Here is a 14,275-nt window from a genome sequence, read left to right as displayed (position 1 = left end):
CTGGAAACGCTCAGTTCCAAGAGGTTTGGTAAAAATGCCAGCTAGCTGATTGGTAGTATGGATGAAACAAGGTTGGATATGTTGAGACTCAACTCTTTCATGAACAAAGTAGCAATCCATTTCAACATGTTTGGTACGTTCATGGAAGACATGGTTACTAGCAATATGACGAGCAGCCTGATTATCGCAATATAGAGGAGTTGGAGTGTGTTGAGGAACCCCAAGATCAGTTAAAAGCTAACGTAACCACAAAACTTCACTAACAGCGGTGACCATAGCACGGTATTCTGCTTCAGCAGAGGATCGAGATACCACCGATTGTTTCTTCGTTTTCCAAGAGATGGGGGCACCACCCAACATGATAAAATAACCGGTTTTGGTATGACGATTCACTGGACAGCCCAGCCAATCCGATTCGGAGTAAGCAACGAGACTAAGATCTCCATTTGATGGAAAGAAAATTCATTGTCCCAGAGTAGTTTTAAGGTAGCGTAACACTTTTATAGCAGCATCAAGATGAGGTTGACGATGTGAAGCAACGAATTGACTAAGAGTGTTGACTGCAAGAGTGATGTTAGGCCTTGTGACTTGAAGGTACAGGAGACGCCCAATAAGGCGTCGAAAACGACAAGCATCTACAAAAGGAGCATCCGTAGCATTATCGAGATGAATATTTTGCTCCATCAGAAAAGAACTAGGACGACATCCTTGAAGACCACTATCGGCGAGAATGTCCATAGTGTACTTTCGTTGACTAAGGACTAAACCATCTGGTGTTCGAGTGGCTTCAATACCCAAAAATACTTTAATGGACCCAAGTCTTTAATACTGAACTTTCTATCAAGATACACCTTAATTTTAGTGATAAGTGCATTGTCGTTGCCAAGTAAAATTATGTCATCAACATAAATTAGGGCAATAATGTACGTTGAGGCTTTCTTGAAGATGAATAGAGAATGATCAGCCTTAGACTGTACAAACCTGAAAGCCAAAAGAGCATGGCTGAACTTATTGTACCAGTTGTGAGAGGCTTGACGAAGGCCGTATATGGACTTCTTAAGACGGCAAACTCGAGTGTCTCATGTCTTAGAAAAGCCTTGGGGAACCTTCATGTAAATTTCTTCGGCAAGGTCTCCATGCAAGAAGGCGTTATTAACATCCAACTAATGAATGAACCATTTCTTTTGAACAGTAACAACAATAACTGTCCTCACAGTAACTAATTTTGCAATAGGGGCAAAGTGTCATGGAAATCAACCCCTTCCACTTATGTAAATCCTTTTGCAATTAACCGAGCTTTGTATCTTTCAACTTCACCAGAGGGTTTGTATTTAATTTTGTAAACCCATTTTGAATCAATAGCCTTTTTACCGGGAGGCAAATCCGTGAGAATCCAAGTGTCATTGTTCTCAAGAGCCGTGATCTCCCTTTGCATGGCATCTCTCCAATTTTGATTTTTGGCTGCTTGGGAAAAATGTTTAGGCTCATCTTGAGTGGAGATGGCCAGAAGAAAAGCCTTATGAGCATTAGTAAAATTATTGTAAGATACAAAATGAGACATATGATATACCGTAGAGGTTGTTGAGTTGGCATAGGGAAGTGAGTGGTCGATTGAAGGTGGCAACATAACTTCATATTCATTGTATTTTTGTGGTTTAGTTCGGTGCCTGTTGGAGCGTCAACTTGCTTCTGGAGTGGACTTGATTGGGCTGCTAACATCTACATTCTCGGTTGAATTTGGACTAGTGATGTTAATGGATTCGGTGGGTTGTTGGACAAGTTGTGTGTTAGGCCCGAAATTACTTGAAATGGACTCATTAGAAGGTAGCTTATGATCGATGTCCAAAGGAGTGGTTATTGGCTCTTGTAATTCTATGGTAACTTGATCACTAACCGGCTCTTTGTTGGGATGAAAAGGGAAATTGTCTTCCACAAACCTCACATCTCTTGATACAACTCTCCTTTTGTCCTTTAAATTGTAGAATCTATAGCCCTTTTGTGTTTGTGGATATCCAACAAAGATGCAAGGTCTCCCCCTTTCTTCAAACTTATCTTTTCCCATTATTTTCTTTGATGTACACTAGACAACCAAACACCCTCATATGATTGTAGCTCGGTTGTTCACCTAGAAGGAGTTCATAGGGAGTTTTATTTTGAATTGTTCGAGAAGGTAGTCTGTTTATGATGTACGTGGCTGTAAGGACACATTCACCCCAAAATTTTATTGGCAGGTTTGCCTCAAATCTCAAGGCTCTTGCAACTTCCAATAAATGTATGTGTTTTCGCTCCACAACTCAATTTTGTTGTGGCGTGTGAACACAAGAAGTTTCAAGTACTATGCCTTTTTTTCATAAAACTTTGTCATATAATTCGACACAAACTCTCCACCGTTATCACTATGGATCCTTTTGATTTTCTTTCCAAATTGTGTGTTGACCATATTGTAAAAAACTATTAGACTAGAGCTTGCATCTGTCTTATTTTTATGTAAATAAACCCATGTGGATCGACTAAAATCATCCACAATTGTCAAAAAATAATGAGCACCCGTCAATGAGGGTGTATGGTAACCACCCCATATATCACAGTGAATAAGATCAAAACAAGCAGTCGTCTTAATAAAACTTTCATTAAATGGAAGACGAGTTTGTTTAGCACGAACACAAGAATCACAATGTTCTATTTTATCTAAGCTACCTATAGTACGAATGTTCTGAAGCTTGAGATTTGAAGTGTGCCCTAATCTTTTATGCCAAATTTTGGAATCTACTTTGACTGCCATGACTTTAATCCTTTGATCCGTCCCTTTAATCTTGTACAGACCATTCTCACATTTCCCCGTTCCAATCAACTTCCTTGAGTGTAAGTCCTGAATAAAACTAGAATCCGGAAAAAAAGTTATAAAACAATTAAGATGTCTTGTCATCTCGCTAACTGATAAAAGGTTGCATTTGAAGTTTGGTATATATAAGACATTAGTGATTTCAACATCATTTAGCAAAAATGTCTTGCCAATGCCTTTAACAGGAACTTTGTCTCCATTTGGAATACTAATGGGTACATTATCTTCCGAACACTTAATACTAGACAAATATGATTTATTGCAAACGACATGGTCAGTGGCACCCGAGTCAATTACCCACAGGTTTGCAAAAACAGTCTTACCAGCCATGTTTACTTCCGATTTTTGTGGTTCATTGAGTTGTTTCATCAGTTTTGTGTACTGATCGCGACTAAGTCCCGGTATAGGACTGGACTCCACCTCAACATTTGCTGCTTTAGGTTTCGGCTTCACCTGCTTTCGAGAGTCCATAGTGGGCTTGCGTTGATGAGTCTCCCACCAATCCGGGTAACCGATCTTCTCGAAACATCCATCAATGGTGGGTCCGACTTTTCCACAGTGTTTGCATTTGAGTCCTTTTCGATTGTTGTTTTTCTTTTTAGTGGGATTGACTTGGGTTCGAACCTGATAGGCGGTTGCCTCCATAGTAGCCTTTCTTACTCTGGTGATACTTCGTTGTTGCTCATCCTCTGCAACCAGGTGGTAAACAGTTCCAAGAGAGGGCATAGGTTTAGTGCTTAAGACTTAAGTCTTAAGAGTTCCAAAAGCTTCATCCAAACCCATGAGGAATTCATAGATGCATTCCTTTTCTTTGGATTCCATCAATCTCTTCCCGAGGTTACAAGTGCACTTGCCATAGGTGCATTTTGGTATGGGTGATACATATTGAATCTCATCCTAAATACTCCTAATCTTAGTGAAATAAGTTGAAACCGATGCACTGTCTTGCCTCATCCTTTTCAGTTCTCGCTTCAATTCATATGCTCGTTGAGCACTTTCTTTCCCAAAATGCTCCTCGAGATCATCCCAAATTTTTGGGCAGTGGTAGCAAACTTCACGCTATTTCGGATATCTTTCTCCATGGCAATAATAAGCCATCCGTTTATGATGGCATCACTCCGCTGCCATGCCTTGAAATTTGGGTCTGCTTCATATGGTTTTCTAATTGATCCATCGATGAAACCTGCCCTGTTTTTGGCGAGAAGGAAGTCCTTCATCTATCTAGACCAATCTCCATAGTTGTTGTCATTCAGGCTGTCGTTGACATGCATTTGACGAGGATAGTCATTAGGATGTATGTAGAAAGGCGAATTTGGGTCAGAGGTAGGGTTTACCGGCGGCGGCGATGTCTCGGAGCTGGGGCCTGTCATGCCGGTGTCGATGAATTAGCAGGTTAGAAAACATGCTCTGATACCATAATAAAAACGTAAATAAAATGGTTTTGCTTCTTATTATTGGTTCATAATGATCAAGAGGAATACCAACGGCTGGTATTTATACAAAGGGAAAATGGCTTAAGGTAATTAACTTTTCGGTATGTTCACATCTGGGTAACTATCTTTTTTTTGTACACATTTAGGTAACAAACTTGTTGGAAGTGTTCACATATGACCATTATGACCTGCTATAGCAGGTTAAATCCTAGATGTGAACGTTTTTAACAAGTTCGTTACCTAGATGTATACAAAAAAATAGTTACCCAAATATGAACAAAACGAAAAATAAAAGTAAATTACACGAATGGTCCATGTGGTTTGGGGGAATTTGTGTTTTTGGTCCCTAACTTATTTTTTTACTCGGATGGTCCCTACTGTTTATTTTTGTTACGCGTTTGGTCCCTGTTTTACCTAAAAATACTATTTTGCCCTTATTAATTTATTTTTTAATTAATTTTCTTATTTATGTATTTATTTTTTACATATTTAAAAAAATTAATAGACCCCACATATTTATATCTCCTCGGATGATCCATACTGTTTATTTTTTAATTAATTTATTTTTTTAACTCAGATAATCCCTACTGTTTAATTTTGTTACGAGTTTAGTCTCTTTCTTACCTAAAAAGACTATTATGCACTTATTAATTTTGTTACATCTTCATCATCCCTTCTTTTTTTCGGTCCTTCAACTCCGTCGAATCAACACCACAACCCACTAAAGATGAAGAGACAGTAGGTTATGGTGTTGGTTCGTCAGAGTTGAAGTACAACAAAAAGAAGGATGGTGAACACGTCGATGTTACTAAAGATGGAAAAGAAATAGAAGTTGGGGAGGATGAGAGATGAGATGGTGACCGGTAAGACCCAAATTAAATTTCTCAAATGTGGTTTCAGGTTTACGGTGAGGAGATACATATATGTGGGGTCTATTAATTTTTTTAAATATATAAAAAATAAATACATAAATAAGAAAATTAATTAAAAAATAAATTTATAAGGGCACAATAGTATTTTTAGGTAAGACAGGGACCAAACGCGCAACAAAAATAAACAATATGGACCATCCGAATTAAATTTCTTAAATGTGGTTTGAGGTTTATGGTGAGGAGATACATATATGTGGAGTCTATTAATTTTTTTAAATATATAAAAAATAAATAAATAAATAAGAAAATTAATTAAAAAATAAATTAATAAGGGCAAAATAGTCTTTTTAGGTAAGACAGGAACCAAACACGTAACAAAAATAAACAGTAGAGACCATCCGGTTTAAAAAAAATAAGTTAGAGACTAAAAACACAAATTCCCCCAAACCACAGGGACCATTCGTGTAATTTACTTTTATTTTTGTTTTGTTCGACTATTTTTTTTTTGTATACATCTAGCTAACGAACTTGTTAAAAACGTTTACATCTAGGATTTAACCTGTTATAGCAGGTCATAATGGTCATATGTGAACACTTCCAACAAGTTTGTCACCTAAATGCGTACAAAAAAAAATAGTTACCCAGATGTAAACATACCGAAAAGTTAATTACCTTAATAAGTCATTTTTCCTATATACAAAAAGTCTAAAACTAGATAATAGATAAGAAAGATAAAGATAACAACTAATAGAAAAGAACATAAGTCGAATTCCTTCATAAACACTGTTTGTTTGGCAATCGTTTTCTTTGATTTTTTTTCCATGTGCTTTTGAATATGATTGGGTGGACATATATTTCCACTTTTGTGAATAACTATATATTAATTTTTCGAAGAATTAAACAAAAATTAATAGGTTTGGAGAAATAACCATGAATTTCACAATTAAGAGTGAAAAATCACTAAATGGGCATAGAAATAACAAACTACGAAAATGCTCTTTGAAGTTCTTCGTTTGCTTTTTCCATTTTTACACTATTTAAAGTTCTTCATTTGCTATGAAAATGCTCTTTGAAGTTCTTCGTTTTCTTAGGTTAAAATTAAAATATAAAGTTTTTTTCTTTTTGGAATTGGCAATTGTACCTGAAGATTTTATCAACAAAAAATTGAAAGAAATGTTTTTTTTTTTCTTTTTTCCACGGATAAAACTGTATTTTTGCAATTCAAACCTGTGATTATTTTTCTTCTTAAAAAAGACGTCATTGGTGATTTTTGTTGAGTTTTTTAAATCGTTTGGTGTTTTTTGTAGGGCTTTTTTCGTCGTTTGTTGATTTTTGAACAATAAAATTGATAGCTATTTTCATAAACTTTTTAATTTTGTTTAAAATATGAAAATTAATAAATGAAATAGTCATGATTATGATTTTGACATTTCGTTTTATTAATATTTAATAAACTTACATGATATATTCGCTTTCACTAATTTAGATCGATTCATTTGCCATCAGTTTATGTACGGAAAAAGTGAAGTTTCCATTCTTGTATAAGAATCACCACCTTTAAATAATTCAATTCCATGGCGTCGTATGAATTCCTGTCAAATGCTCATTATTACCCCTCTTTTAATTTATTTCTTCATCTTTCTCAGGTTTCAGATTTTTCATCTGATGTAAAAGGTTCTTGCAATTTTCTGGTGACATTTGGTTTCTACTCACTACAAACTCCAAATGATCTCTATTTTTGACCTTTAAACACTTGAAATTTAAAGAAAAAATAACCACGATTTTTGGTTGTTCGTGTTAGGGAGATGGCGCATATGGAGTGCACCTCCGCTGAAAAGACCACATCCCTAAAATCAAGTATTCTCTCCAGATATGATGAGGTCTTTCATGCCCATACTTCAGGTTTAAATCATTCACTAAACTAATTGTTTAACCATTTTTTATTTGAGGATCTATCCATCTCTAATCATGTTGTGCTTTTTTTTAATCTTGGTTAGATATAAAAAGGGTGAATGAGAAGATAACTGTCGACTGTGAGAAGTTTCTTCAATATTATGAAGACAGCTGTTCGCTCATGGACGACTTAACCAGATCTCTGCAACAGCGAGAAGATGAACTAAAGAAAAAACAACGGAAGCTTCAAAAGGAAAAAACAAAGCTAGAACTCAAGAAGAGAGTGGTATGAATATGAATATGAATATGATTAATTCGCCTTAATAAAGCTTGTTTCTTGTGTTTGTTTCTCTCAGTTTTCTTGAATCGTGTTACATATGTTTACAATTTCAGCGAGAAAGATTATCTTCCTGCAAACAGTTGATTAACGAAAGCTGCACTTCTAGGAAACTAGCTGAAGATCTAAAGGTAATTACAAAAAGTCAAAAACACATGATATGATATATCATTAATTAATTAATTATCTTCAGGGTGAACTCGACATGCTTCATGAAAGAAGAGCTGAACTGGAATCCCAACTGAAAGCAGAAGATTATAAAAGCCTAGAAAGCGAGATTATCCAACTTGAAACTGATTTACAAGTCATACACGATGATGACTGTATAGACCTTGAAGAAAAGATGATGAATTTAAAGAGGAAATTGATACTGAAGGATGAAGAACTTCAAGTCTTGAAACAACTGGAAAACTCTTTTCGTTCAGCTATTCAGACAAAAAACGAGGAACTGCAAGACGCTCGTTGGGAATTTATTGATGTATGTTATGTTATAATGGAGTTAATAGATACCATAACTACTTGATTATGATAACTTAATTGACAGGGTTTAAAGGCGTGTTCTTTTGGTGGTGGCATAGGCATTAGGAGAATGGGATTAGTAGATTCGACGCCTTTCTTTATTGGAAAAAGGAAAGAGAATGCAGCCAAGTTTTCATCACTATGCAGACATCTTGTTGAGGATCCAGAGTGGCATCCTTTTACGACTATCACAGATGGATCGGATCAAAAGGTATATATGTTCAATTAATAATTGAAGCTAATTAATAAGTTCATTAGGGTTAATTATAAACGATATTTTGTGTGATTGAAAATAAATAGGAGATTATCAATGAAGAAGATGGGAAGATGGTTATTTTGAAGTCGGAATGCAGTGATGAGGAGTATCGAGCTGTTGTAACAGCGTTGGTTTCTTTTTTTTTTTTCAACCGGCCAATAGAATATATATTAATGAAAAAGAAGAGAGTACATGAGCCACGATTAGTGGCGAACAGAAAAGCGTAAGGAAAGAAAAATAAAGGACAGAACAGGAAGAAGAGAAAATCAGAAATCTAGAGGGCATTGAGACCATGTTGCCCAGGTAATCATATCAAGCTTTCCCCTGTTTTTTACCCATAGATACGTCGTTGATTTTATCATGTCGATGACTTTGTCGGGTGGGATCCGGTTCTTTTTGAAAACTCTTGCATTCCTTGATTTCCAAATGCTCCAAAAGGCTCCATAGTACACTGCCAAAAGAATTATGCTTCTGTTATGGCCCAACCCCTGCTAAGAAACTGAGTCCTCTGGTATAGAGGAATCGGTATCACAAGAATGGAAGGGATTTGATGGAAGAGGTATGGAATTACAGGGAGAATAGAGAAGTCAGTTTGATAGAAGGCATTGATTACCTTCTTAAAGAATGGAAGATTCAAAAGCAACGTACCTTTTCAATCTAACTTTTTGGCATATTTTATGGAAAGGAAAAAATGTTTATCCTTTACTTGCCTTTCTTGGTCTTTGTATAAACATTTGTTTGAAATTGGTCATACTTTTGTAGTAGTGATCATGTATGGTTGATTCTAGTCAAATATGGTCGGTTTATTTCAATTGATTTGGATTAAATTTTACTTAACGAAATGATTATGCCATATGTTACACTTCCAATTTGTGGTCCATTGACCAAATCAACAATAGATCGGCATACTTCATAAATATTTGTTTTGGGTGTTTTATTTTATCTTTTATGAAATTGTTGGGTTGGCTATGGGAGTGGTCACACCCACCCTATCGGAAAAGTGTTGTCACCTATGCGCCACGTCAGCTTCATACCCAACCCACTAAATATTGGAAATAGTTACCACTTCACAAATTTCTTTTTTTATTTTTTTTAACATTATATTAAATAAAAAAACAAAATACAAACCATAATTTAAAAATAAAACCATAATTAATATAAAAAACACAAATTAAAATTCTTAAATTCTTAAAAAAAACATAAAAAATTAAAATCTTAAATTACTTAAAACCATAAATAAAATCTTAAATTTCTTAAAACCATTAAGATTAGAACCTAAATTCCATATTTCTCCCGGACTTGTCGTTGAATTTTAAGAAATGTTGCAAGATTTTCCGGGTCGAGATCCGGTTGGGGCTTTGTGTTTATGATTTGAAGATCGGTAAGAGCTATTTTTTGGCGGTTAGCGGCCTCCGACGATTCGTACTTTTTTTCTAGAAAAACTAGAGCTTTATCTATGGATGTCGTGCTCGATGTCGCTAGTTGCTGGTGCTTTCCGCTTGAAGACGCTCCTTTTCTCGCTTTGTCCCGTCCCGGTGGTCGATGAAGTTGGACGTCCGGTGGGCCCTCCCCTCGGTGGTGTCGAAGTCATCGTTGAGGTCGAGTCCAAAACCCACGTCCGACTCGGACGTTCTTGCCCTTTTGTTGGAACCGGTTGTAGATCCTGAATGCGCCATTTCTGGATATAGAACCCATTTTGGACCGTTACGACAAACTTCTCACGCTTTTTGGTGGCCGAACGGTTTACCGTTGGTGGTAACTTTGTATTCGTAGGACGCGATCGCTAAAATGTTGAAGTCGTTGGTACCACTTCTATGCATATTTTTAAGTTTGTCAAATGTGTCATTGAATTTGGTGTAAGCCGCTCGTAAGTCACGCCATTTTGCGTTGATCGAGTCGTACGTCCGCTCCGTTTTCTTTCCTAATAACGCGTGGAAATGATCTAAAATACGACACCAAAAACTTTGACCCGTTTGTATGTTGGCGAGATCCCCGTCTTGGGATATGAAAATCCAAGCTTTTATTAAAGCTTCCTCCTCGTCCGCTCCGTTTTTTTGCCTTCGACGAGTTGGTTGTTGTATTTCTTGGACCCGTTCGTCGTCGTCGTCATTGTCGAGGTTTATAGGTTGAGATTGAGATGGTTGAAATTGTTGAGAAGGTTATTGAAAGTGGTGTGAAGGTTGTTGTTGAAAGGTTTGGAATTGAAGTTGATTGAATTGTTGTGGTTGTTATTGGTAGAAGGTTTGTGAGTATGAAGTGGTGAATAAAGTTTGTTGTTGGATTTGGGAGGTTAACAATTGCATGTAACTAACATTTGCATTTGGAGTGTTTGGATTTGAATCCATGTTGAGAGAAAAAAAAATATGAGAGATGAGGTTTTTTTTGTAGAAGGTAATAAAATATAAATAATGTTTTTTGAAGTGTAAATTGTAAGTAGAATAGTGGGTAATTTATAGGTGTAAATATTTGTGTTTAAATGGTAAAAAGTAAATTTTTTTATTGTTAGGAACGGCTATATAGCCGTTTGTTTTACAAATTCCGACCGTTACAAAATTGGAGAGTTGTGATTGGGTGTCTCGTCACGTCTTTGGAACCATGTCACTAGCACCCGACCGGCTTTGGGGGCGGTGTTCAAGCATGAGAGAGGTTGTCACCTCAGCCCAAGACGCGTGAAACTACCCCATACCGGGTAGCCTAACAGAGGGATTGAAATTGAAAGAAAAAAAGGGATGTATTATTGGAAACACATGTCTTAGAATTCCAATGCATTTTATTCCTAGAGGACACCAAAGAAGAGACAAAAGAGGTTTTTTTTTTTTTTTTTTTTTTTTTTTTTTTTTTTTGAGAAAAAGACAAATGATTCAATATTTCAGCCAAATCTAAAGGTCTCCAATTCATACATAACATTTAGTACTAGTATATAATAATCAAATATCCATAAGACAGTCGGTTTAATTATTATTTTAGCCAATTCTAAGAACGACAAGTAAAGGATTAAGAACATGCAGATTAAGCTTCACTACCTACCTTTTCCGCTGCTTTTGAATCTTCCATTCTTTAAGAATGTGCTCAATGCCTTCTATCAAAGTGACTTCTCTATTCTCCCTGTAATTCCATACCTCTTCCATCAAATTCCTCCCATTCTTGTGATACCGATTCCTCTCTACCAACGCTGTTACAACAGCACCATACTGTTCAACACTGCATTCCGACTTCAAAATAACCATCTTCCCATCTTCTTCATTGATAATCTCAGATCCATCACTCTTCCTTGTAAACGGATGCCAATTTGGATCTTCAATCAGATGCTTGCACAGCGATGCGAACTTCGTTGCACTCTCCTTCTTCTTTTCACTGGAAGTGCATCCAACAAAGAACGGGTTTGAATCCACCAACCCCATTCTCTTCGTTCCTATCACACCACCGATTGGGTACGTCTTCAAACCCTAATTTAATAACACCAAAATTAATCATTGATATCTTATCTAATTGTTATAATTTATAACGACTTACGACTTACGTACATCAATAAGTTCCCAACGAGCTTCTTGCAATTCCTTGTTTTTTGTCTCTATAGCTAAACGAAAAATGGTTTCCTGGTGTTTCTTTTCTTCAATTTGTTCATTCTTCTGTATCAATTTGGTCTGTAAAATCTTCATCTGTTCTTGAAGGTCTATACAGTCATCATCTTGTATAGCCTGTAATGCAGTTTCAAGTTGTGTAATCTCACTTTCTAGACTCTCATAATTTTCAGCTTTCGGTTGGGATTCCAGTTCAGCTCTTCTCTTTCGAAGGATCACCAGTTCATCCTGAAAAATATGGATATATATCATATTAACTCCATTTCTGAAATTCTTACAATTTAAACATGGTCCTGAGTTTTTGGAATAAATTACCTTTACACCCTCCAATAGTCTCTTAGAAGTGCAGCTTTCGTTCAACAGTTGTTTGCAGGATAACAATCTTTCTCGCTAATTTACATGAGTAATCAATAAAACGTTAATACATGATCGATATAGTAAAATTAACACAATAAATTACTTAACAAGATTCATATTGTGTGTATACCACTCTCTTCTTGAGTTCTTGCTTTGATTTTGCCTTTTGAATCTTGAGTTCTTTTTTTGTTATTTCGTATTCTTGTTGTTGCAGAGATTTGCTTGAGGCTTCCATTTGCGAACAGCTATCTTCATAGTATTGAAGAAACTTCTCACAGTCAACAGTTATCTTCTCATTCACCTTTTTTATATCTAACCAAGATTAATTAACAAGAAAAGAGAAATTGTCAATGGAAGATTCAAACACCTTTCCGATTTCATATAACGAGTTCAACATTTACCATATTATATAAAAAATCCAACGCAGAATTATTGTAACAACGAAAAGGATTAATGTCAATAAACATTTCCAACTGTTGCAAACATCGACACATTTCTATCAACTATTGTTAACAACAGAATAAGTCGGCATTTATTAGATGATCAGATCTTCGATTTGTTTTTCTTTTAATGAACAAAAATTAAAAAACAAAAGGGTTAACCAATATGTGTAATGAGTGAAGAATAAAACCTGAAGTATGAGCGTGAAAGACTTCGTCATATTTGGAGAGAATACTCGCTTTTAGGGATGTCGTCTTTTCATCATCGGTGGTGTTTTCCATCTCCTCCATCTCCCTAACACAAAATACAAACAATCCTGGTTTATATTTTAATTTTCAAGTGTTTTATTAACAAAAAATCATGATCGTTTGGAGTTTATAGTGAGTAGAAGAAACCAAACTAAACATGTCACGATTTTGCCCTTTGAAATGGGAAGCTAGCTAGAGTCGGATCGAGCTCCAGTTGGTAGTGAACTTAGAGAATATAACAGTAAGAAGTAGGGATAAAAGGTTGAAAGATTAGAGAAGGATACTCACATCAAATTGCAGATTTTGCAAGAACCCTTGACCTTGAGAGGAATCGGGATATTAGGAGTAGAAAACCCTGAAAAGTGAAAACGATTAATGGTGAGGAAATAAAAGATGAGTTGCAGGTATTTATTTGACTGGACATTCCCATCCCATCTTCATGCGATAGACAGACCCCCAGCTGGCAACGCCTCCAAAAGGTGGTATTCATATACAAGAATAGAAACTTCATTTTTTAAAACCAAATAAATCCATGTAAACCAATGAAAGGGAATATTCTTTAAATAGAAGAAAATAAATCTTCGGTTGTCAAGATCATTGTAGGATTGTACGATTATAGGTATGAAAAACAAATTGGATCGTATACGAATAGTATTTGAGGTAGGATCGTAAGATCGTAGGATCGGCATCCGATCCGATCCTACCTTTCTTTGATTTTTTTTTTGTTGCAAATGAATTTTTTTTACCATTTTATGTCTTTACCAATTTACCGTTTATCCTTTTGTTTAGTGATTTATGATTAATAATTGAAAGTTTTATAACTTTTGAATGAAAAATCGAAATATTTGAAATATTTTTCATGTTTTAAAATTATAAAAAATTAAAATTATGATTTATTTTGTGGGATCTTACGATCCGATCTTGCAAACCCGAAAACGATCTTATGTAGGATCTCGATCTTGACAACTTTGGATAAATCATTATTCTTATTTATCATTTTTTTATTATTTTTCAAAATTTAATAAAGGATTATTTACATAGACAATTTGTTTTTTTTAAAAGGAAAAGATAAATGAGGCCAATATCATTTATTATTTTTCAAATTTTAAAAAAAATTATCAGTTTTACAAAACAGTCATGAATTTTGTTGGTGGTTATCTGTAAAAGATTTTACAAATCATATGTGGCATATCAGAATCGAAAATGTGTTCATATTATCATATATGTGAGATTTTTGTAAAAAACATTTGTAAAAATCTCTACTACCTATCTACGTGTTTCTTCAAGTTCGAAAATATAGGTTTTTTCATATGTCATTTGCAAAAACCTAAAAAACAATTATTTTCTAACAAAAACTTATAGTTTTTAGTAATTCATTTTCTAAAATCTGAGTTCCATACTAGAAAATTCTAAAATAAATATTGTGAAAATCTAACATTTGTACGATGAACTTAATTATCACTTTATAAGATAGTCTTTTGATAAAAAAAATCAAT

At 35.1% G+C, this 14,275-nt stretch overlaps 2 protein-coding genes across 8 annotated transcripts; one reads left to right on the top strand and one right to left on the bottom strand.

Annotated features, from left to right (window-relative positions):
* Positions 1–6,643: 6,643 nt before the first annotated feature.
* On the top strand, positions 6,644–8,964 carry LOC145055268 (factor of DNA methylation 1-like). Of its 6 annotated transcripts, XR_013685125.1 has the most exons (8): positions 6,644–6,821; positions 6,949–7,049; positions 7,145–7,326; positions 7,434–7,508; positions 7,571–7,855; positions 7,922–8,107; positions 8,197–8,455; positions 8,591–8,964. XR_013685125.1 is itself a non-coding variant. In XM_079003564.1 (7 exons), the coding sequence occupies exons 2-7, from the start codon at positions 6,953–6,955 to the stop codon at positions 8,377–8,379; spliced, it is 999 nt and encodes a 332-aa protein (XP_078859690.1). In that variant the 5' UTR covers positions 6,644–6,821; positions 6,949–6,952; the 3' UTR covers positions 8,380–8,964. The 6 variants fall into 6 exon arrangements, 5 of the variants coding, with proteins under 5 accessions (XP_078859690.1, XP_078859685.1, XP_078859689.1 ...); XM_079003564.1 differs by having other exon boundaries at positions 7,931–8,107; positions 8,197–8,964; XM_079003559.1 differs by having other exon boundaries at positions 8,197–8,964.
* Positions 8,965–11,036: 2,072 nt separating this feature from the next.
* On the bottom strand, positions 11,037–13,252 carry LOC145055267 (factor of DNA methylation 5-like). Of its 2 annotated transcripts, none has more exons than XM_079003557.1 (6): positions 13,068–13,252; positions 12,722–12,825; positions 12,221–12,402; positions 12,049–12,123; positions 11,677–11,961; positions 11,037–11,598 (listed from the first exon to the last, which is right to left on the bottom strand). In XM_079003557.1, coding segments are annotated over exons 1-6 (1,071 nt in total). In that variant the 5' UTR covers positions 13,070–13,252; the 3' UTR covers positions 11,037–11,175. The 2 variants fall into 2 exon arrangements, with proteins under 2 accessions (XP_078859683.1, XP_078859684.1); XM_079003558.1 differs by having other exon boundaries at positions 12,722–12,821.
* Between the last annotated feature and the right edge of the window lie 1,023 nt (positions 13,253–14,275).

This window comes from Lactuca serriola, chromosome 5 (genome assembly GCF_051521515.1).
Source record: "Lactuca serriola cultivar US96UC23 chromosome 5, Lser_US96UC23_V15, whole genome shotgun sequence".
Taxonomy (NCBI): domain Eukaryota; kingdom Viridiplantae; phylum Streptophyta; class Magnoliopsida; order Asterales; family Asteraceae; genus Lactuca; species Lactuca serriola.
The sequence above is the reverse complement of the archived record's forward strand: the minus strand, read 5'-3'. Positions and strand labels throughout refer to the sequence as shown.

Bases quoted from the DNA above. Each gene is read 5' to 3' on its own strand.
- LOC145055268 (XM_079003559.1), top strand. From the start codon at position 6,953: ATGGCGCATATGGAGTGCACCTCCGCTGAAAAGACCACATCCCTAAAA. The intron at 7,050-7,144 runs GTTTAAATCATT...AATCTTGGTTAG, and splicing joins CTTTCATGCCCATACTTCAG to ATATAAAAAGGGTGAATGAG. The intron at 7,856-7,921 runs GTATGTTATGTT...CTTAATTGACAG, and splicing joins CTCGTTGGGAATTTATTGAT to GGTTTAAAGGCGTGTTCTTT.
- LOC145055267 (XM_079003557.1), bottom strand. The intron at 12,403-12,721 runs GTTTTATTCTTC...AATCTTGGTTAG, and splicing joins CTTTCACGCTCATACTTCAG to ATATAAAAAAGGTGAATGAG. The intron at 12,124-12,220 runs GTATACACACAA...CATGTAAATTAG, and splicing joins AAGAACTCAAGAAGAGAGTG to CGAGAAAGATTGTTATCCTG.